Here is a 23,075-nt window from a genome sequence, read left to right as displayed (position 1 = left end):
GTTTGCTGCCTTGTTGAATTGTGCAGCAACACCAAACTTCCATCTCTTCTGACTTTTCTCACACGTGAGTTGTTACCACTCTCTTCCACATGAAGCGTTTGGTTTAGGAGAGAAGAGTGGTGTGTCTAGGGATGGGGGTTGTCATAGGTACTTTTCCAGGATTTTTTTTTTCTTGTGAGACTCTTTGAATTGCAGAGGCTGGCTGTTCTATGGACCACCAAGGACTGGAAAGACACTGGTTGCTCCTGCACTTGCTAGTGAATGTAGCCAAGGTGCCAAGAGAATTGCCTTTTTCATGAGAAAAGGTACTGACTGCCTGAATGAGTGGGCAGGGGAATCTGAACGTCAGCTTCGTTTATTATTTGATCAGGTAAAGTTGAAACATGCCATGTGTTCTGTCCGAATTGTAACTGTGATTTTCTGCGGTCAGTATTTTTAAGAAGAACTCACTCTTGGTTTTTGCTATTTTGTCAGTTTCTTCCACTGAAACGGGATTGCCAGTGTTTCCTTTTTCAGCAGATTGTTTAGGGGCTTGACATCTTGAGATGGGTTGGGAAAGATTAGTAAAACAAATGAGAAAAAGTTGCAAAGCAAACCCCATCACCAACTCAAAACAAAACCCCAAACAGCCACAAAAAAGGTTTCTGGAGGCAAGAACCAGTGGCTTTAGATGAGAGGGAAGGAGATGCAGGCTGAAAGCATGGTCATTTAAATTCTCAATGCAAGCTTGCCTCCAGAACCAGTAATTGAATGCCTGATGCTAGTCTGAAAACTTGAGTTCCAGTAACTTTCCAACCATAATGTTTTTCGTGCATTTTCACTTTAAAATAGCGCTGGTTTACTTCTGTCAACATACCTGTGTTTTCATTCTAGGCCTACCAGATGCAACCTTCACTTATGTTCCTGGATGAGAGAGATGGTATTGCTCCCGTGCGATCCAGTGAACAAGACCAAATTCACAGGTAGTACATTCTCTTGTATCTACGTAGAGGTTACTTGATCTTTGTGAAAAGATCACAAACTTCAAGTGATTTTTAAACAACAGTTGAAAACAATTCCCTACGCTTGATATCAGCACAAGGTCTGTGTTACCTTCTCTGTTTCTTTATGTCTTAAAGTGAATGTTTCACTAAGCGGCATCTCATGAATAAAAGCTTGTCCTGTTTGAGCGATCATTGGAGAAGGTCATGTGGAATGTAACACAGTGTTCTAAACCAGTGAATGACAATTACTTTTTTTCTGTTAGCTCGATCATATCTATGTCCCTGGCACATATAGATGGCGTAGGGAGCAGAGGAGACACTGTGGTCATTGGGGCCACCGATGGGCTGGATGCTGTAGATCCTGCTTTACGAAAACCCGGGCACTTTGATCAAGAGCTCCTCTTTGTTTTGCCAGATGAAGAGGTCAGAACTTAAACCCCACTTTCATGCTAACGTGGCAAAGTCCGTCTTTACAACCAAACGATGTATCAACACAGTATCACGGAGCAGTTCAAGTTGAAATTGGTATTCTACAATAGGGCAAAATCTGGAGAGATTGCATTGTACTGGGGAGGGCAGTTGTGGTGCTGAACAGATATGATGAGGATGATTTTAACAGGTGGTTCTAGAATTAGTTGTGATTTCACAGTGACCATCCCAGAAAATGGCATGCTGCTAGTCACAGAGATGTTGAAGAAAGAATGAGTGTGTGAATATTCATGAAAGTTCACGTTTGCTTCTTCTTGAAGTGCTCTTGCTCTCAGTTCTTGGTTCAGGAATGGGCAGTGGAAGTGTCTGTGTTGGACCGTTCCCAGGCTGGGAATCCCAAGGGATGCCTCTAAGTTTTTTGGGATCTGACATTATTACTGGAACTTATTAACAGGGACTTGCACACTGCACAGGTGCAGGGCTCGGGAAGCTGTTGGTTCAATGGCAATAGCTAAGAAATGAAAAAAACAGGTATATAACAACCTGTAACCACCAAAAAATATTGGGGTAGGGGATGGGTGGGGTAGAGTGGTGATGGTGGGGAGATAGCACGCAGAACAGGAACCCTGCTTTTGTGTTTTTTCTCTGGCTATGACTGATATTTCTTTTTCTTTTTGGAAAAAGGGTGAAATGCTTGGATTGGATTGAAGGTGAAAGTGCACTGAAGAGTGTATCTGACATAAATGATGGTTGTCTCCAGTTTTGATCTGCTTTCAGCAACAGGAGAGGCAGATCTAACACTGATTCCTTACTGGGGAAGAATTCTAGAAATCTGCCATCGTTAACCTGTGTGCCAGGAAATACCGAACTGAAAGTCTTGCTAAGTCAGAGGTGAGGATGGGCAGTGTTCAGCATTTTGCTAAATAGGAGAGAATTTTCTCTGACGAAAAATATCTGGTTACAGATAAGTTGTTTTCCGTAAGTTTTTTCAGCTACATCTTGTTCCTCATTAGGTCTAATCCTTGTTTTATGGAATCTATAAATGCCTTTTCTCACACTGCAGCCCCCCAGAAAGAGTTTAATGTAACAAGTTGGGAATGATTGTGTTTTCTGCTTCAAAAAGCAAAGAGCATCTCAACTGAACTTTCAAATACTGACAAGTTTAGCAGATAAGAAAAGTGTTTGTATTAGTGTGAGGGTTTGGGGTGGGGGTTGTAATTTTTTTTTTTTAATTTTGTTTTAAAGAGAACTCTTGGGACGGGCTAAAATGCAACCACTTTGCGGGCTAGGAAAGGGATTTTCAAGATTCACACCCGAGACTGGACCCCTAAGCCACCAGTCACATTTCTGGATGCAGAAGCTGAACAATGTGTTGGTAAGTTGGAAAACAGAGTGGGAAACAGAAAACTGCACGTGACTGAGTCCTAAAGCATCTGGTCTTGCTCCAGGCAGTTCCTAAGCTCTTGTGCCTTGCTGCAGAGGGAGGCAGGGAGGCAGCTGGCACATCTTGGGAGAAAGGAAAATTTGATGCTTCTTTTCAGTTTCTTTTCATCTCTCAGGACGTCAGGTGGGGTTTGGGCATCTTCCTCGGCAGCCAAGTTTTAACTGGGAGGCTGCTTCGTAAGTGCAGGATGTCAGGCTGCGAGCCATGTAACAAAACTGCTCTGCAGTGCTGTAACTCTTTTTCAGTTCTCTCTTATCCTGTTAAATTTTTGGTTGCGTGCAAAATCTTTCAGTGCTGTACTTTAGAAACCTTGGCCTCGACTTCTGTGTTGCCTAAGATGGACCTAACATTTGATTCTTGGTTTGTTTTTTAGGAATATGGTCGGTGCTGTTATTAAATCCTTATGTGCTGAAGCTGCGAGCTGTGCTTTGCCTCACCACTATCCTCAGATATACAAAACCAGGGAGAAACTGCAGTTGGATATTGCTTCTGTTAACGTAACAGCAAAGAGTTTTGTCCTGGCTGTGCAGAAAACTGTTCCAGATTCACAGAGGGCTGTGGTTTCACCTGGGCGAGCGTGGTCACCTGTTGTAAACCCACTGCTTGAGAAGACACCAGCAAGAATTTTGCAGGCCTTGCAGGGAGTCTTTCCCCACGCCGAGCTTGTGCTAAAGAAGGACCAACGGCAAGGTACAACACCACCACGGACTTCCTTAAAATTCTGCCAAAGCAAAACCTTTGGATTTGTGCAATCAACACACTCAGACTTCTCAGCCCTAGTGACAGTAGGATTTTATAACGTACGTGTACAGCGCTGGCTGGAAGCTGAGAGTGACCCGCAGTACGCAGTAGGGAGCTCTGCATTCTCTACTTGAGCACCCTGTTTTGGACAGTAGCTAACATCGTATTTATCATTGGTAGAGATGGATCTAAGGTTGAATGTATGAGGCACCTCAATACTGAAATGGGGGGAGAAGGGTGTTTTTACATCAGTGCTTCTAATTGCTGCCTGAAGCCTGTCAGGACCACAGCACAAGTGGCTGAAGCTAAATCCTGGCTTAGCTATTGTGACTTTTAACCATAGTCTCTGAATTGATGTGTTTGTGGATCACACTGCACACTTGCACATGAGATCTGAATGTTTTAGGAGTGTATCGTTCGGGACTGGGCTTGCACAGCATATGTGAGCTCACGCTCCTGACTGCGGCAGCCCTTCCAAGACTGAATCTGTCATTTGTTGAGAACAAATTAATGGAGCAGCTCACTCAATTCCTGATTAATGGAGATCCGTAAATAGTTATGGTGCTAATCTCTGAAGAATATCCTACCAGTATTACTCCCAGCAGAACTGGTGGATGGTTTGTGTTGGTAAAACAGAGGCAGAAAGCCACCACCAACATAAAAGCAGGGACACTGGGGGACTGCTCATTTCACCCCCTCTCTTTTTCCCATTATCTCTTCCTGTGGTGATCTTTGAGGAGCCTGATCTAGAAGATGTGTTGGTCTGTGTATTTTTGACTCACTAGTCCTAGACTACTGCTGTGTTTTTCTTAACTGGGAACATTAAACCTAAACAGATTTAGTGGTGTTTTCCTTTTTGCTTTTAGGCAGGAAATCCATTTTGTTGCTTGGCATCCCTCTATTAACATATTTTGACCTTAAGCAGCAGCATTTGAGAGCTGTACACAAGTAAGCACAGGCACATGACACGACTGAAGGCACATTTGTCACATAGGAGGGACAATTCCTTTTTTGTGATGTGGTGGTTGCGTCTATGGTTGTATACCTGCCACGTCTAGTCACTGCCCACATATCCCACATGAGCATCCCTTCTTGTGACAGGAACTCTCCGGATCTTGATAATCTGGAAGGGTGCACGGAGAGATTTGTCATGTGAAAGGACTGTTGCCACTTCCCTCATGCAGTAGATGCACGTTGTCTTCTGCGATTGAGGCAATGGCTTGTGGTCTTCCAAAGCATGTCATCTGGTCTGATGGATCCTCTGGTAACGAGAGGCTGGGAGTGACTCAGCTCTTCAGGCAGGCTAAAGACTGGTCATCTCTTCTGAAATGTCCTGGAAATTATGAATTGTGACCAGGTTTCTTTTACAACATCAGCCCTCCTCTTTCCACATAGGTCTTTCTTTGTGCAGGCTGTGCTCCAGGCTGACTTGGCTATGTGTCCCCTCTGAACTGAAAATGGTGGAGTTTCAGTCGTGTAGCCATTTATCCAGACCAATAATGCATCTTGCTGAAGGGTTAGTCTCGTTTTTCCAGGCACAACACTACACCGGCTGAGTTGTGAGGCTTTTTAGGAGGTACCTTGCACCTAAATGGTTTGGAAATGAAGAGAGATTCAGGTCTACTTCTGCCTGCATAGAAATGCCTGTATTGGAGCCAGAGTGAAAATGTTACCTTATTGTGAAGGAGTTGTTCTTTCGTTGGTTTGGTTTGATCTTTTGGCTTCACATGCTTGTTTTCCGTAAGGTAGTTTGACCGATACGTAATTCTTTCTTAGCCTCTTCTACATGGTCTGGTTTTCCTCCCCAAGCTTTCATGTTCCCAGTTGGTGCGAGAAGCTCAAATGACAGCACCAAGTATAATTTATATCCCACATATCCATTTGTGGTGGGAGGCTGTTGGAGCTCCATTGAAAGCTGCTTTTACAATGCTACTGTGGAACATTTCGGCATTTGCTCCAGTTTTGCTGCTTGCAACATCTGGTGTGTGTCACGCAGATCTCCCAGAAGAGGTATTTCTCTCAATACTTTTCTTACTTTTTTATACGATTCCTGTTAATTTACCGATCCTTTAAGCATTGGAGTACTGTGCACTCTGAAGCAAATTCCTACTGTTATTCCTCAGGCACCCTAGCTTAGACAAAACAACGCTGAAAACATTTGGCTCAAGTGTTTTCCGAGGCAACAGACTGATTTTGTCCCAACTTGTTCTCCCTCGCCACACACTCATGCTGCTTAGACGGCTGTATAAACTTACTTCAGGCAGTCATTCCAGTGACTTCAAGATGGTTAGGTGTGTACTTCATTAAGAATATACGGTGCTTGAAATGTAAATGGGAAAAAAGAGACTTTTACTGGAAAAGGAAGGTGATCACACTGTTAGTGATGCAATGTAATTACAAATTTAAATTCTTTAATAAAAATTTTAATTTCTTTCTCCATAGAGGTGAAAACTTTATAAATTCCATTTAAGTAACTTGGAAATGAATTTTACCTTGTATTCCTTAACAACACTCAGTAAGAGTACATGCCTAGCTTTCTAGGCATCTGAGAGTGTGCATTTAAGAAAGGTGTTCAAAACCCGAAGTTGCTGCTCTGATTATTTTTTGTCAGTTACTGCGGGGGAGGAGAAGGGGCTTACCTAGATGCATTTATCAACTGCTTTGAAAGAGCTTAACATTCTACAGAGGTTTTTAGATTGTTAATAAGTTCCTTCTAAAATAAGTACTAAAATTCCTTCCGTCCCTTTTGGTAGTACAGATTGATAAAACAAAGCAAACCTTGGAATTCTGCAACTTCAGGCACCTCATGCGAATTAATAAAACATGAAAACAAATGCCAAATGACCACCTTAACAAAAAGCCTGCCCTTGACTGCTGAACTCTGCTTGTTCCCTCTATAGCTGCCATAAAGCTTCAAACTGAAGGACAGAAAGCTGGGTAAATAACAGATAAGTAATCTTGGAGGTGGTGAATGCCACCACTTTATCAGTGTATCACACGGTCCCTCCACTGAGCTTTAAATCTAGAGGTGTTCCTTAGAGAAGGTAATTTAATTTGCTGTGCTAACCTGGGAACACCTAGCCTTTTAAGGACAAGAAGACAACTTTTAACAGTCTGTCTTACCAGATGGTTCTTGAGTTGAATTTAGAGAGGTGCTCATCTTTTCGGAATAGAATATAAATTTCTGTGGCCTTACAGCTGGTGTGTCTTTTCTCCTCATGTTTCAGGTAGAAGAATTCTTTGTTGACTATTATGATACAGTTTTCAAAATCCAGTTGCCTAATAAGGAAGAAAGAAGGAATTTTTTTGAGGCCTTAGTTGTAAATCAAGCTGTTCAACCTCCTGCGCCAAAAGAGAAAGCAGGTGAGGATAACCTCCTCTACATCGAAAACTTTGCTAACTGTAAGAGAACAGCTATCCAGAGTTTGCTTTGGTGGCCATTTTCTATCAAGAATTTCTCATATGCTTGTGCCTGAGTGCCATACATTGAAAGTTTCTGATTAAACGAAGCTTGGTGGCCCTTGGAAGTACTGCCTGTCGCCCTGCTGCCTGAGCCTTGACAGCGGACTGAGGAAGAAATAAGAGCGCCAGAGGAGCAGGAGGGGGATACGTTGCGTGGAGTTAGGATTTTCTAAAGGGATGTGACCGTTAGACTTGTCGTTGAGAGGCATTTCAGAGCATTTGCAAAGGCTGCTGGCCCAGAGGAGGTCAATGTCGATCTCTAAGACCATTTTATCTGTGGGCCTTCATAATTTCCCTCTGTGTCTATTTCTCAGGGTTTGTGTGCTTTTCGTAGGAAGCTTTCTCTTGGCTTTTAGCACCAGGAAGTGAATTTGCTTTTACTTTTGGCGATTCCTAGAGGCTCTCAAATGTGTGTTGCTTGAGTATTCACTGAAAGCCCCAGGTTCCTTCTGAAAACATTTATTGAATGTTTATTGTGTGAAACGTGGGAATATTCCAGTTGGAAGGGACCTACAGCGATCCTCTCGTTCCGCTGCCAGTTAGACCAAATGCCAGCACCGCTGGCTCATGGCAAGGCCTTGACGTGTAGGCATGTGGCAGGCCCGAAAAGCAGAGAGATCTCTCTTTCTAATTAGAAACGGTATCTCTAGGATTGTTCTCATAAAGCCTAGAGCTCTTGAGTTGACTGACAATGGTTTCTGTGAGAAGAGGAGTAGAAGCAGCAGTTGTCAACGTAAATGTTAAGAGTCTATTCTCTGTTTCACCGGGGGCTGCTCCTCAGCATAAGATCAGCCATAAGGCCTGTGTGCTTTCTTCCTTGTCCCGTACACTTTGGATGTCTCCTTTTCTCATTTAATGTATGGAATAAGCCTAAGCCAGGGCCGTGTACTTCAGTCAGCTGAAATGTTGATAGAGCTTTGCAGTTCAGCAAAGTCCTGCTCCCCTCAGCGTCCACTGACTTGTCTTTCCCTTTACTTCCACTTTCTGAGGCGGGAATAATCTAGAGAAGCAGAGATGTCCTCATCTGAACCAGCCATGAGGCTCCTTTCACGGTCCGAGCAAGGAAACCGGCACCTCTGGCTCCAGCTACCTCACCTCATTCATGTTGGCCATGGAAGATGTGTTTCCTGACCTAAATGACTTTGGAGTTTGACCGTGCAGTGCTGTAATCGCAACGGGAATGTATTCTTTTCCTGCTGTTGCCCTCCTGTTTTCTCGAGTGCTTCTTGTGTGTGTGTGTGTTGGGGAGGGGGTGTGTGCGCCTGAGTTTCTGATTTTTAGGGAGCTGTGACTTTTCCCAGGAAGAAAGAAAGTCAAAGCAAACATTTCTCAGTCAAAAAAATAACAGCAACAGTTGTGTCTCTGTCATGGCAAAGAGAGACCGTGTTACAGGTACAGGAGACTTCACTGATCCTGTACTCCAGAGAAACAGAACCCCTGACTTCAGAAATGTGTGTCATTCCAGGTTGGTGGGGACACTGTATGGCTCGCGCAAGATGTTCTCGGGTAGAAGAGCAACAGCGGATGGGTGTGGAGAAAGCAATGGGGATTCTCACACAGCCAGTGATTGTGGATTCCTATGGGGTCAAGGTAAGTCCAATTTCAATTTTGTTAATCCTGAAGTAGGCTGTTTTCTTGCTACAGGTACAGTTGTCAATGGAGCCAGACGTTAAGCAATGCCAACTAAAACTGGGAAGGATACGTAGCTTGTGAAAGAATTCCACCCGGGGTGGACTAGGTTGTGTTTCCACACCTGGTGTAGACTGCTGTTCTTGCTTTTGGTGAACTAAACTTGAGGAGGCTGCGTTCTCTTCCTAATTTCCAGTTGAAAAGGGCTTGTTGAATTCTCAAATAGCCCACTCACAACCTGCCAGTACTGTTGGCAGGTAATGTCCTAACAGTTCCTATGACGGATTTGGGGAGGGGTGTTTGCATTGACACGCATGTGTTCACATCATCGCTTTGCCATTTATTGCCACTTCAAATGAGCCCATCCTCTGTGCGTGAGTGGGTAGAGCCCTGCTCCTTTGTGGCTCATTCCTAACGCAATGACTGGGGATGTGGTACGTACCGAAGCATTGTGGATAGTCAGAGGCCATGTTGCTGATGGAGTCGCAGGTGAACCTGAACAAATACCACCAGGACAGGAATTTCTTTTCAAGTTCAATTGCATTATCCCAGATTTCCTTTCAAATTGCAGTGGGCAAGGACCTTTCACCACCTTCTCTGGTAACTGCAGCTGTCATCGGTTGTATCCACACTTGAGCTTGGGTACAACAAAGAGTGAAAGAAGCATTACCTTGGACTACACCAAGTGCATCTACCATCAACTGCTGGTCTTTGATCAGTTCCCTCCCACTGAGGCAACAGGTCCGACAAAAGCCATTGATTAGTTCCTAAAGCAAAAAGGGAAGATCATAAAGGATGTTATAAATTTGTGCAAATCACTGGTTACTGTAACTAATTTGTTCATGAAGACTTCTGAGTCTGTGCTATTTAGAACTCCCAATGCTGTTCCCAGGATACCAGTCCCATCTCTTTTTGCTTGTTTTGGGGGGAAGAGGGTTTGTTTATGCAGCCGTGCCATCCATCACTTTTAAGAGCACTTCAGGAATGGTGCACGAGCTATTCTATGGACTGCAGAAATGTTAGTTAGCATTGATAATTCTACTCTTTTGAGGGACCATGGTGGGTTAAACAACAGCCGCTGTTGGCCTGTGTACTGGATCATATATAGTCCAATGTTAGATATTGGTGGAGACAAAATGTCTTTCGCTGGTAAAACGACATCACAGATCTACCTTTCAAGGGTGATATCCTTTGAACCTAAGGTTGCAAATGATCAAATACAACAAAAATGTGTTATGGTCACGATGAGCGACAGGCTGCTTCATCCATCCATGTGCGGTTTATCCCGAGTTCCTGTAAAAAAGGACAGAAAAGGAAATGTGCTCGGTTGGAAGTACAAACGGCAGAATTAATTAAGAGGAGGAAGAAACCCATTGAGTAGTGATTCGGGGTCTTTTTCCTGAGCAATCTCTTGCTTCCCTGGCGTAGAGATTTTTAGGCATGACTAGTACCATTGGTCATATTTCAGTTTGGGACATCTTTACTGACACCGGTTGTCCAGCATCAAACCCAGTACGTTGATTTACGTTGCCTCTCAGACTCTTCTTCAAGCACAGATGGCACGTTCTCCACTCAAGAAGTGAAGTATAGACACATTACTCTCTTTTTAATTACTCTGGATTAATTTTTTTCCTTTCCTCCAAATTTCTGACAATTCCATCCAGAAGAGTGATGAAGAGAGGTTACCTTTATGGGGTGCTGTGCATTTATCAAGGTGTGTGTATTTGAATTCACGATGTCAAGTTGAGCTTTGTATGTAAATGCAAATTACACAGTGCAGCAGGGCAGAACTAAACCTCAGAGAATGATGATGACCGAAATGCATCATAAGGGCTGACATGATTTTCAGAAGGAAAGACTACGGAAACTGTTCTTGAGTTAAACATACGATTCCTAAAACCACGGCACGTGATAGCTCATGTCTACATTCATGCCGCAAGTATTGGACAAAATGCATGCAGAAAAGGCTGGGGTAAGGAATATATTTTAAGCTAAAGGTGTTACACTATGCATAATACAGATTGTGGTCAAGAACGCATAATACATAAATCGCAATTAAGCATTAAATTTGTCTCAGAAAATAATATGCTCTTTCATGTCGCAACAAAATTACTACATTAAAACACACATTATTCCTCTTCAACTGAGCAAATCCTGATGGTTGATTCTCTGTGTGAGTTTTTAAAGAATGGATAAACTGCTTCGGAGAATGCACAGTCTTGAAACGTGAACATCACAGACATGTTGGTGACATTGAAAAAAGTCAGAGTTTTCTCTTCACAGTTAAGGAAAACCCCAACTTTCCTGGGATTTTCCTGCACCTCTAACTGTGTCCATGGATTGGTTCTTGCCCAGCAAAATTTAACACTTAAGCCCAGAGCCCAGAATCCTTCTTTAGGTGACAGAGTTATTCTTCCTTTCCTTGGGGCGGATTTCCTGGCTACTCCCAGGTCCCAGTCACTGCATTTTCCCACGTCCACCTCCCAGTAATGCTTGCCGGAGGAGAAACCTTCTGAGCCCAGCACGCAGACAGAGGAATCAAAACTGCCCTCATGGAGAGTCACTTTCTGGACCTGTGATTGATACGTGAAACTCTTCTTGTCCCCAGCAATAGACAAGTTTGGATGGGCTGTGTCCCAATCAACCACGATGTCATCTGTAAAAAACAGGTATTTGGGGCTTTCTAAACACTTTTCTAAAGAGAAGAGAAGGAAAGGGTGCTGCACTGCAATTCACGCCATTGAGTACAGACGTGAGTAAGTGCAGTGTTTTACCTGAATTGCCACGAGCCTTTCTGAATTCTGAAAGCAAATACGAGACAAAAAGGAAAAAAAACCAAGGGTGAGAGAAAGCAAATTCAGAACATTGACTGGAAAAAATTTTCCAACTCCAAGCTGAGACATCCCAGGCTGAGACTAAACTCTGCAGGTTAACGGATGCTCAGATTCCCTCTTGCCCTCTCCAGCGCTGTGATTACCTGTGGGGGCTGGAGAAGGATCTGAGGCTGGGCTGAGTTTCCCGCCTGGGGACTACTTTCTCTCTCAGGTCCCACTCTGCCGCCTTGCCAGTGTTTTGGGTGGATGTCCCACCTGCCACACTGCACATTTCACAGCATGTGAGACCCCTGGTCAGCACCCCGGAATGTCCAGAGACACAGAAAGGGACCAGTCCCCTTTGTGACACTCCGCGGAATAAATGTCAGCCACTTCTTGTGGATTTCTCGGGTGGGGTTGGATACAAAGGAAGAGCTTGGGGGAATTGTCAGTAACCCTCTGAAGAGAGGAGGCACTGCGCTTCCCAGAGAGTTTCTGGGTACGTGCAGCCGTGGCAGCTTTGTACCTGAGAGGGTGGGCAGGGAAGGAAGGCAGGGGAGATGTGGCAGGCAGAGAGTCTGCTCTACAAACCAAGCTGCTGAGAAGTCAGATCGGACCCAGTAAACGTTAAATAATCGAAAGAGCCGAATCAGCCGAGCTTGTGCATTTCTGTATGGATGTGAAAAGACGACCCAGCAGGGCAGGATCGTGAAGTCCTGACACGTGAGCTTAAGGGGTTAGCTCCAAGGCAGGCATTGATGCTCCCTAAAGTTGCATCTGACATGCTTCTGATTCTGGCAGGGATGTCTTCCCTACCCCATCATCACGCACCATCCGTGAGCCCCCACGTCTGGTTGGTGGCCCAGGCTCTGCAGCCCCATCAGCCCCATCACAGCCTTCCCTCAACGTACCCTTCCTTCACTCTCCGACCAACACCAAAGGCTCCACCAGCCACAACACCACAAGCAACACCCTGTGAAGACCCCTTAAATGGCACAATTGGGTAGCGTGCAAGGCTGTTGTGCACGTGAGGGCTTGGCAGAATGAAGGGAGAGCAATCAGGGCTTCCCAGGCACGAGCTGCTGCCAGCCGTGGGGACAGGGGCTCCCTTGCTTCTGGACACAGCAGCACCCAGTGCCTGAACAGGTTCAGGTCCACTGTCCTCTGTCAGGGGAGACCTAATAAGGTTTTCCAAGCCAGTCCTGTCTGGATGTCTCCATACCAAGAAATGATGAAAAATTCCTCTGGCATGCGGGATAGTTCATGATCATTTGGAGATACTCATCATGTGGCCATGACTGGGATTTTTGCCACCAGCCATAAACGTCCACTTTCCTTCAATGGAGCCCAGCCAGTAACAGGCCCCCCTAGACCCTGGAATATACTGCCAGCCCTGCAAATGTATGTAGGGTATGAAGAGTCAGGGTCCTCCTGTATAGGAGAAACGTTGCACTGTCAAGTCCCTGTTAATGAGCTCATGTCACAGGCAGGGAAGATCTCTAAATCCTGATATTTCACACTTCAATATTCTTCCTTAGGTTTGCTTAAATGCAAAGACACCCGAAACAGTAACCCCACTGCAGCTGTTGTGTGACTTGCACACAAAGTGTGAAGAGGCGAAGTGCAGCCCACCACTAGCTCTGGAAATGAATCTTCACTGCCAAGAAGGACTGGTTCGTGGGATCTCTGGCAGGGGGAAGTAGCTCACCTCCTAAAATAAGGAGGAAAAGATGGTCGGGAACCCAGAAGACGTTACTTTTTTTTCTGAAAAATGGAGAAAAATAATTAAAAAAGCACATGCATACATGGCCTTGGAGTCACATAATCTGCAGCATTTGAATATAGCTAGCAAAACAACACTTTCAGCCAAATAATTCATCTGGAAATGTGATGAGGAACACAATTATTACAAAAGGAAGATAAAAGGAGACATTTATAGTTGCATTCTGCCTGAAAGGTGATGTTGAGCAGCAAGGCTAAGGCTGAGATGCCCTCCGAAATTTCTTCTCAATGAAAGCTTCGAAGGTCAGTTTGTCTTAAGCTAAAGTATTTTTACAGTACCACTTAGAAAAATATTGCTTACTTCAGAGCTATTAGCCTCTTGAATAAATTTAGAGACCAAGTGCAAAGCCAAAAATCAGTTTAAAAGTTCCCAAGAAAAAAAACCAAACTCAAACTTCCCGGTTTATGCCAAATCTGGTTTTCAGTGTGTGTCCATGGAAATCTCTTAGACACCATGCAGTGAATTTAAATGATAAGGGGTAATGCTTTTAGACTAAATGAGGCTAGATTCAGATTAGATATAAGGAAGAAATGTTTGATGGTGATGGTAGTGAAACACTGAAACAGGTTGCCGTGTTGGTAGGAGGTGGTCGATGCCCCATCCCTGGTAATGTTGAAGGTCAGGTGTGATGGGGCTCTGAGCAACCTGATCTAGTTGAAGATGTCCCTGCCCACTGCAGGGGGGGTTGACTAGATCACATTTAAAGGTCCCCTCCAACTGAAACTATTCATAAAACGCTAACCTCTGCTTCCTTTCTGTAGATTTCTGGGAAGCCAGATGCCACCCAGGTAAGCAGGCAGGAGGAGGGCGGTGAAAATGCAATGGCCAAATGTCCAAGCTACCTTGAAACGGCAACACCAGTCACCCTGAAATTACAATGGCATGATGTTAGAGATACACCAACTAAGCTGGAGTCACAGGAACATGCTGGGCTTGGTTAACAGGAAAAGAGGCTGTAATGCAGCTCTTGGGAAGACCGAGAAAAGGAGTTGCTGATAGGTATCGGATGCGGGGGTGGGATGTGGACACAGTTCTGGAGAGGACGCAGCAATGCATGGAGCAGAGAAGGAGATTTATTGTAAAGTGTGTGGACTTGCACCCCAGAAGAGGACATGGCTGTGAGAGCTCCAAGGTGACTCTCGGTTCACCAGTGATTGCATGACCTGTTCCAGGGAATGTATAAATTACTTGTTGAATCATGCCAGGACTGCTCAGAGCCTGGAACGCTTCAGCCCATAACCCCATGTGGAGAGAGGTCCCTGAGCCATGCTGCTCATCAGATGATTCCCATTTCCCCTCCAGTTCCTGTTATGGTGAATCCTGATGGCCGAGTCCTGGAGCTGCGAGTGCCTGTGGCTCCAGGTATGCAGAGGGAGATGTCTGAACTCTGTACTCTGTGGAGACCTGTTGCTACAGGTCCTCCTAAAAAGCCTGTCCCCATCTTTCTTAGAAGCCCCCTTTAAGTACTGAAAGGCTGCAATAAGGTTTCCCTGGAGCCTTCTCCAGGCTGAACAACCCCAACTTTCAGCCTGTCTTCACAGGAGATGTCTTCCACCCCCCTGATCATTTTTGTGGCCTCCTCTGGACCTGCTGCAACAGGTCCATGTGTTTCCTTTGCTGAGGACTCCAGGGCTGGATGCAGTACTGTGGCAAATGCTCTCATTAGCATTTCCTGTAGGAAACTGGAGTGCACACAGAGATGTGAATGCAAGGAAAAGGAGCTATCCTAATCTGGTACAAATCAGTAAATTAGAAAATGCTCTGAACTGCGACGAGCGAGGGGAAGCACACGGCCGACTCAATATGAGTGATAAAGCAAGCTTCGATTTATTACGGCGAGATTATGTCTTATATACAGTTCCAGTTAATTATGCCTACTAGTCATCTGCTGATTGGCTAAGCTCTAAAGGGTTACATTTTCATACGTCCTCCTACTTGCGGTTTCTGCGGATAGCTAGCTACATATTTTTTTTTCCTCTCTTGTCTACGCGAATTCCTCAAAGTTATTTACAACATTAGGCACAAGGTCAGTGTTTTTCTCAGCTTCCTTATCAGCATGCCTCAGCATAGCTGCAAGGCCTGCTTCAGCTAACTTATGCTAACTTTGTTTCACAAAGATCTTTAAGGGAGTCATGGCCATGATCACACAGCCATTCTGCAACACTCAACCAGGATGTTCTTTCAAGAGCAAGTTCCATAACCTCCCACTGCAAAGGCTGGTTTACCAGGCAGAGACTGATGGGAAAAGAGGGCTGGAGAGGGAGATAGCCTGAAACAGTAATCTGTTCACATCTCTGTAGGTCCATACGAGCAAGCATGTGCAAGCAGTTTTGTAACTAGAGGCCTCTCACATCTTCTGCCATCCTTCCCCCCTACCACTTCTCCTAAGAATGTAGTGTAACTTCAGGGACATGCTGCTGAAAATCCTGCACTCAGTTGAAAAATTACTCCAAAACAGAGAAAGGAAGCAGCCGCTTGCCCACTCCTCACCACCGCGTTAGGATGGGGCAGAGGATTGTTAGTGTAAAAGCGACAAAAGTTGTGGGCTGAGGTAAAGACAGTTTAATGGGTAAAGCAAAAGCTGCACACGCAAGCAAAGCAGCTCAAGGAATCCATTCACTACTTCCCATCAGCCGGCAGGTGCCCAGCCATCGCCGGGAAAGCAGGGCTCCGCCACCGCTATCGGCCTCGTGGCTCAGAACTTGCTGCTGCCTGGGCAGGAGGAGGGAAACAGTTTAGGGTCTGTGTCCCACCTGTGATCTGAACTTCCTCTCTCCCTCTCCCCCCAACCTAAATAAGCCTGGGGGAATTGAATCGTAAGGCTTTGCACTTTGAAGTTCTAAAGTGCGCAATTTCTAAATTTCCTGCTGCAGCTGTGTCCCGTATATTCCTGCTTGTAACTTCAAATCATCCTGGTGAGTAACAGGCTCATGCAACACCCCGATTTGGTTTCTCTACCTCCCGTTCATGCTGTTGTCTCAATTCCAGGTCGTTGTCAGAAAGCCACACTCAAAAATGAGCTGCAGTGCTCAGGTGCAGAAGGGCTTGAAACATAATCTTCTCACTGTACCTTGGATCTAGGCGTGCCGGCAATTCAGGCCCTTGGGTTGTTCCTGCTACAGGGGTTGGTACCTGCAGGCACGGGCTGGACTATTGCACTCAAGAGCAAACAGTTGCTCCTGGTGAACGTTCAGGTTTCAGCGCCTGTAAGCTTCCATCAGGAAAGGAGCGAGGTCAACTCCCTTACCTCCGGGTAATACAAGCCAAAAGCTCCTCACTTCCATAATCCACGACGAAATTCAAAGGGGTTCTTTGGGTCCTGCTCTTCAGGTAAGGAATTAAAGCCTGGCTGAAAGAGAATTGTGCGTGATGAGGTTTTTGGAGGGGTTTGCCTGATTATTGAGCTGGTAGTTTGCTATTGACAGCCACCAGGGCATGATTCCAGCCTGGAATTAAAAAGGCTTCTTTCTTTGCTTCCTTAAGCGTGAAGAATGAAGTGTAAATCTGATGGATGATTTGGATTTGGAATCAGAGGCTATCCGCCAGTAATTTTATTAAAGAAAGAGGTCACTGAAATGCTAATGGTTATTTGCGAGGTTGCTCCACAGAGAGAGTTTGCTGAAAATGTTGTGATGCGTGGGGCTGGTTGGAGGACTGCAATGTGCTGGTTCTGAAACACGTTCCCGCTTCAGAAAGCAAATGCATGTGCTCCCTTTGTGTCAGAAATACAGGCTTGCTCTGGGTTAGCCTGCTAGGTATATACCAATATGACATCTATATACACCCCATGACATAGATAATCTGAACTGATCAAGTCTAACTGGGGTATAAATTTATTCTTCAGATAACCAATAGGAAGGATACAGAGTTTTTACACTCATGTGTACAAGCAGTACACCTTTGCTAGTTTTTCCAGCTGGTGAATCATGCAAACCTGTGGCATTTGTTTTGTCTTTCCGTTTTGAAAAACAGGTTGTGGCCTGTGCCTGAGAGCTTGTAGCTTTACATGGGGAAGCGTGAACAGGAAAAAAAAGAAAATCAAACCAACCAAGGCTCCGTAACTTTGCTGCAGCTTTTAACATTCTTTTTATTCTTCCTTCCTTCTTTCTATATGTTGGAAAAGCTGACGGCATTGGGGAGAGTAGTTAATCATTCCACAGAAAGATCAATAAGTGAGTGCAGGCTGGGACAAGGGTCTTGGCATTCTGCAGCATCCATCTCTAGTTTCCCTTTCTACCCTACAGCTTCTCTGGGCAACCTGTGCCAGTGCCTCACCACCCTCAGAGTGAACCATTTCTGTCCAATATCTAATCTAAATCTACCACCCTCTTTCAAATTAAAGCTATTTGCCCTTTTCCTGTCACTACGTGCCCTTGTAAGAAGTCCCTCTCCAGCTTTCTGGTGGGTGCCTTTAGGTACTGGAAGCCTCCTCTAGGTTCTCCCCAGAGCCTTCTGTCCAGGCTGAACAACCCCAACTCTCCCAGCCTGCCTTCACAGGAGACGTGCTCCAGCCCTCTGTTCATCTTTGTGGTCCTCCTCTGGGCTCACTGCAAAGGGTCCATGTCCTTCTTATGCTGGGGGCCCCAGAGATGAATGCAGCACTGCACGTGGGGTCTCCCAACATTAATGAGTTAGTTAATCATGAACCGTGCTGAGATTTGTACCATAGTTTTAGTTACATCATACCCATTATCTGGGAAGTTCTTGACATAGAATGTTCTTCCAATGTGGCTGATTAAAAATGTACCATCCTCTGCTTTGGAATGGTAAACATCTATTAAAATGGTCTCTTTAATACAGGTATAAATATTTAGCATAGCAGGGAATTAAGGGCCGTAGACGAAGAATGCAAAAAAATCTACAAACCGGGTCCAGCCAGACCCATGTTTTTCTGTTTTTGTTCATTCACCCCGTGGAATGGTTGAGACATCAATGTTAAAACTCTGCCCCTCAAATAGACTGTGTTGAAAAGATGTTGTAAATAACCGTTGGTACTCAGAACGTGAGTAGTTTTTCATTTTGACACGTAGTTGAGCTTTTGTGCCAAGCATCTCAGTGTGACTCAGGGAGGGGTCTCTCCTGGGGATGCCTTATTGCACTCTACCTACCTTTGAGGGGATGAGTGTGATGCCTGTGTTCTCCTGAACGGTGCTTGCATTGCCTCCCTCTTCATCCTCTGTGCCTCTAGAGCAAGCGCTTGACCCTCACATGCCATGGTGTATTCCCCCGGTGCTTCCTCAGAGCACTGACGGTTCCTCCAGTGTTGCGACGGAGGGAAGACACAGTCGCTCAATATGAGTGATCAGCAGACTTCGTTTATTGTACCTTACAGTCACCTTTTATGCCTTCTTATAATTAGCTCATACATATTACAAAAGTTAAGCTCATTATTGGTTAGTTGCCTAAATACCAAGCCCGCCCCTTGTTTCTCTTCTGTAGTTATCTGTTCCCACCTGCAACATTCTTTTCCCACCAAAATCTTCCTGTTACTGTGTAACAAGAACAGCCAAAGACAGTGTATTTTGCTTTACTTCAGATAAGCTGAGAGCGATGTGCATTTTTGTCCAGCCAGCTGGACTATGTCTATGTGACCCTTTTCAGCTAGCCAGTTATCCACACTCCAGGTTTGCTGCCGCGACAAACAACACATCCTCTGCCCTTCAGCAGTTCACCAACGTTTTCTGCTAAGCGAGGACAAGAGTACAAGGGTGCTGGAAGTTAAAAGAGAGATTGCAGGTGTGAGATAATGCAGCCGTCGAGAGAGGGAACGGGCTGAGCTGATTGATTTAGCCAGGCTGCACGAGGGACTGTAAAAGGCAGAAGAGAGTGGCTGGTGGGAGTGAAGTCACAACTGACTGGACACAGTTGAGCTGCAGTGTCACCTCTCTCTGGGGTACACGGCTTTCCTCAAGCCTTCCGAGACGGGACCCTAGAAAAGCTTCCAAGGAGACTGTGGGAGAAGCAGACCAGGCAGTTGCTCCCAATCTGTCTCCTTCAGGCATGAAGGACCACAGCTGCTCATCTGCAGTGAAGCAAAAGCAGCAGAATTTTCTGTGATTCCCTCTCACATCCTTTTCCAGGGCAGTGTTCTTAGCCAGGGTACACATTGCTGCAGAATCCAAGTAGGCTGGCAAGTGTGAAGCACAGCCCAGTTTCCCAGACACATCCAGCAAGAGAGTCATTGCGTGAGACCTAGTGACATGTGTACGGGGCTGGCGGTGGGCACCCTGGACTTCGTGCCTGCCCTCCAAATCGGTTTGGTCAGACAATTTTGTGCCCGAGAACAGGCACGGTCAGGGAACGGGAACGAGCAACTTCTCCTTCAGAGAAAAGAAGCGGGAGCTGTGGGGGACTCCACTAACGCGACGCAGTCCCGCAGGGTCTGAGGACAGCAGGCAGAGCCAGGTGCTGACTTTGTGCCTCTGCCTTTAGCAAGATCCATTACTTTCCATTCACTCCTCCCTCTCGGGAATTCCTTCTCATTTTCACAGCACATCACCCATTTCCAGGGGCAATACAAGCAATTTGACTTTACCCACATGATGGTTCTGGAGGATTTATGGAGGAAGTGTTCAAAATGAAGCTCATACTGCTCTTGTCCTTTGCTCTTCTAATATATATTTTAATTACAAGGTGGCTTACAGGTAAGAGACTCCTTACTGTACCCGGCTAGCCGGTTACCCTAAGATATCATGCCTGCGCTTCATTTCATAGACCCTGGAGGAACAAACACACTGTAGATCGTATGTGGTGTCTGACACCTCCAAGTTCAAGTATGGGACAACACCAGCCATCCTGATGACGTGAGACACCCCAGCCCTGCTGTTTCAGGGAAGGTGTCAGCGACTTCAGGGAAGCGCCGCAGGTGTGTTATCCTACTACAGACATGAGGGCGGCACGTTCAGTCTCTGCTGGGACAGAACCAGGGCCTGTGGGGGGCAGGAGCCTGTGCAGATTGCTTTGCGGGCTGTAGATCTGCAGAGTGCATAGCTCTTTGTACAGCTCTTTGCACATCACGTGTGGTAACTTGCTCGTAGCTCAGCGAGCTTTGGTTTGCAGTACTTGCACCAGTGTACCTATTGTCTTCCTGAATAAATCACTGCCCGTAATGCCCACGAGTATGGTCCATGAGTCTGTAACACAGCTGGCGTATATAAGCCATGACATCTGGTAACTGTAAGGCATGTCTGTGCCTGGAGGAGGTGCTAGCAACGACTCAAGACCCTGACCTCCCTATTCTATGGGACTGTGAGACTAACTTAGAGCTCGGCTTTCTGCTTTGGATTCAGCTAACACATGTAGCTTTCTTCTCTCTATGGAAAGATTACACTTGCAGGGAAAAGCAGTGCATTTGCTCCCACCTCTTCCTTTCAGGCGAAGTGCTTGTCACCGTCAGCAGTGAACCGTCAGTTGTCTCTGTTGGAGAGCAAGTGACTCTGTCCTGCCAGCTGACAGACAGTGTCCCCTTTAACACGAGTGTGCTTTGGTACAAACTGGAAAAGGGGAAGGATGCTCCACTGTGTGCTTCATCCAGCCTGGGTGGGGTGGTGGATCAGTGCCAGGATGAAGAACGGAAGAGGATGGCGTGTCACTGGAAGAGAAGAGCACTTCTCCTGGTTATCCAGGCAGTGCAAGTAGCTGAGGAGGGGACATATGTTTGCGCAGTGAACGGCAGCGTTGTCACAAAGGCTACTATGCACCTTGATGTTACAGGTAAGCAGGGAGATTTTCACAGTGAAATGCGACTTGCTATGACCATGCTGAGTTCAGTTCCCATTGTGGCTCTGCGGCTCTGCCTATTCCTTGCTGGACAGCTGAGACCTTGTCAAGGTTTAGCCCCAGCAGGCAGCTAAGCATCACACAGCCGCTGTTAGCTCCCTGCCCTGGTGGGATGGAGGGGAAAATCAGAAGGGTAAAAGTGAGAAAAGATTGGGTCGAGATAAAGACCGTTGAATAGGTAAAGCAAAAGCCATGCACGCAAGAAAATCAAACCAAGGAATTCCTTCCCTGCTTCCCATGGGCAGGCAGGTGCTCAGCCATCTGCAGGGAAGCAGGGATCCATCACATGTAGCAGTTTCTTGGAGATATGGAGAAATGAGCAAAGATGCGGGAAGCAGCTGGAACGACTTGCTTTGATTCTGAGTATCTAAAGATGCTCAGTGGGAAAGGTCACGTGGCTTGTCAAGGGGGTAGATAGTGTAACAGGGAACTGCATTAAGATGCTGAATATCATCATGTAGGTGCTCAATATCCCCATATAAATAAACTAGAGTTTGTTTAAGGGGTGTTTTATTTTAAATAATTTGTTTAAATCCTCTTCTGGGATTATGAATGTTCAGCTTCTCCAGTTAGGGCTGGTTTGCCTTGTAAAAAGAAAAAAATAGTTACTCAGAGCTATTAGGGAGGGTATTCACCAGCGTGCCGTGCACCTAATGATATGGTAAAGGCCCCTTCTCCCTCCTCTTTAGAAATCCCCCATCTCAGTTGACCTGTCTGAAATGCAAACCTGGAAGTACTTGCAAAAAGCACCTTACCAGATCTGATCTGCTGATGGACAAGTCACACTCTGGAGCTTCATTTGAGGGCATGGAAACATCTAGCTTCCACAAATCTGGCGTCAGTCTATTCTGCAGGCCAATGCTATGTGTGAAGGCCCTTTTCACCTCTTTTCTTTTGAACTGATCATGTGCTAGGCTGACTTGATGCCTCCTGTTTTGGTGTGGGACAAGACAGGCAACAATTCTTTGCTCTTCTTCCCCTCCACACCGCTCCTTTTTTATGGACCTGTATCACCCCCCTCAGTCACGTAGAGAGTGCTCATCTCTTTTGCAAACTCCCAGATGCTCTTCCTGACCTTTGATCATCCAGGCTTGCTGGGGTTCACTGTGACTCTGGGGTGAGATGCCCTAGTGTTCAGTGTTGCTGTAGTCCAGGTAACCGGCCCATCTGATCTGACCAGCTGTGGCTGTTTTTATGAGCTATGAATTTCTAGCGCAACATACTGAGGCCTTCTGAGTTGTGTTGGTTCAATTTGCTGTGACTGTAGTGGTGTTGCAGTAACTCTAACCCTGCCTTGTACTCATTGACTAACTCCGTTACAGCAATTGGTACCAAGCCAACTTTGTACAGGGATCAGCAAGAGGAGAATATGTGTCGCTACACGTGTAAGTCAAAAAACTGGTACCCAAAGCCTGAAGTTATTTGGACGAACTATGGAGGAGACATGGCAGATGTGGAGGCCAACACCAATGTAACGTGGAGTGAGAGAGACCATTTCACGGTGCAAAGCATCATCACAGTGCCTTGTGATAAAGTAGATGTGGTGTGTGTAGTCCAACTCAACAAAACCAAGGCAAGCCAATCAGGTAGGCCACAGTTTTTCCCCTGCATCTGCTTTGTTGGAGGAATCAGAGCCCTCCATTATTGCTAGAAGAGCTGCAATGGGGCAGGTCTCAGCACCTTCCTTGAAGACCAAGCATCCTGCAGAGCCTGCCCATGCAGGAGAAATTTTTTCTGTTGGGTGGTAGACATTTGAGTTGGCCTTGTGGCGTCTTCAGGGCAACACCATGGAATGATGATCCAGGGAAGTGCTGAGAGCAATCTTCCTACTGCCCTGCCTCTTTGGGCTGCGTTCAGCCATAGCTTACCTGTATTTTTAATGGTCTGAACCTGAGTATTGTTATCTCTTTGGCATAATTTCTGGGTTTTACCTTCTCACCTGGAATGACAGGCTGTATCATTCATGGTTTGGGAAGAGCTTCTTGCACACAATTCTGCCTCTTTTTGTTTAT

The 23,075-nt window shown here is 45.7% G+C and overlaps 1 protein-coding gene and 1 long non-coding RNA gene across 6 annotated transcripts in view; both read left to right on the top strand.

Annotated features, from left to right (window-relative positions):
• Window positions 1–345: 345 nt before the first annotated feature.
• Window positions 346–7,258, top strand: LOC130150575 (uncharacterized). Of its 2 annotated transcripts, XR_008822282.1 has the most exons (7): window positions 346–370; window positions 874–962; window positions 1,119–1,196; window positions 1,279–1,508; window positions 2,097–2,303; window positions 2,658–2,787; window positions 3,230–7,258. It is a non-coding gene; the product is annotated as an uncharacterized LOC130150575 (long non-coding RNA). The 2 variants fall into 2 exon arrangements; XR_008822281.1 differs by lacking the exon at window positions 1,119–1,196 and having other exon boundaries at window positions 349–370; window positions 1,399–1,508.
• Window positions 7,259–16,403: 9,145 nt separating this feature from the next.
• LOC130150571 (butyrophilin-like protein 2) overlaps window positions 16,404–23,075 on the top strand; it is a 120,170-nt gene continuing 113,498 nt past the window's right edge. The window contains exons 1-4 of one of the 4 annotated variants that reach the window (XM_056341655.1): window positions 16,404–16,614; window positions 19,794–19,928; window positions 20,659–20,997; window positions 22,386–22,649. In XM_056341655.1, coding sequence (XP_056197630.1) covers window positions 19,844–19,928; window positions 20,659–20,997; window positions 22,386–22,649 — 688 coding nt within the window. In that variant the 5' untranslated portion in view covers window positions 16,404–16,614; window positions 19,794–19,843. Of the gene's footprint in view, window positions 16,615–19,775; window positions 19,929–20,658; window positions 20,998–22,385; window positions 22,650–23,075 lie in introns of all 4 variants that reach the window. The other 3 variants (XM_056341657.1, XM_056341656.1, XM_056341658.1) reach the window with 3 other exon arrangements.

This window comes from Falco biarmicus, chromosome 5 (assembly GCF_023638135.1).
Source record: "Falco biarmicus isolate bFalBia1 chromosome 5, bFalBia1.pri, whole genome shotgun sequence".
NCBI classification, from domain to species: Eukaryota; Metazoa; Chordata; class Aves; order Falconiformes; family Falconidae; genus Falco; species Falco biarmicus.
This window is presented reverse-complemented; position numbering and strand designations above follow the sequence as displayed.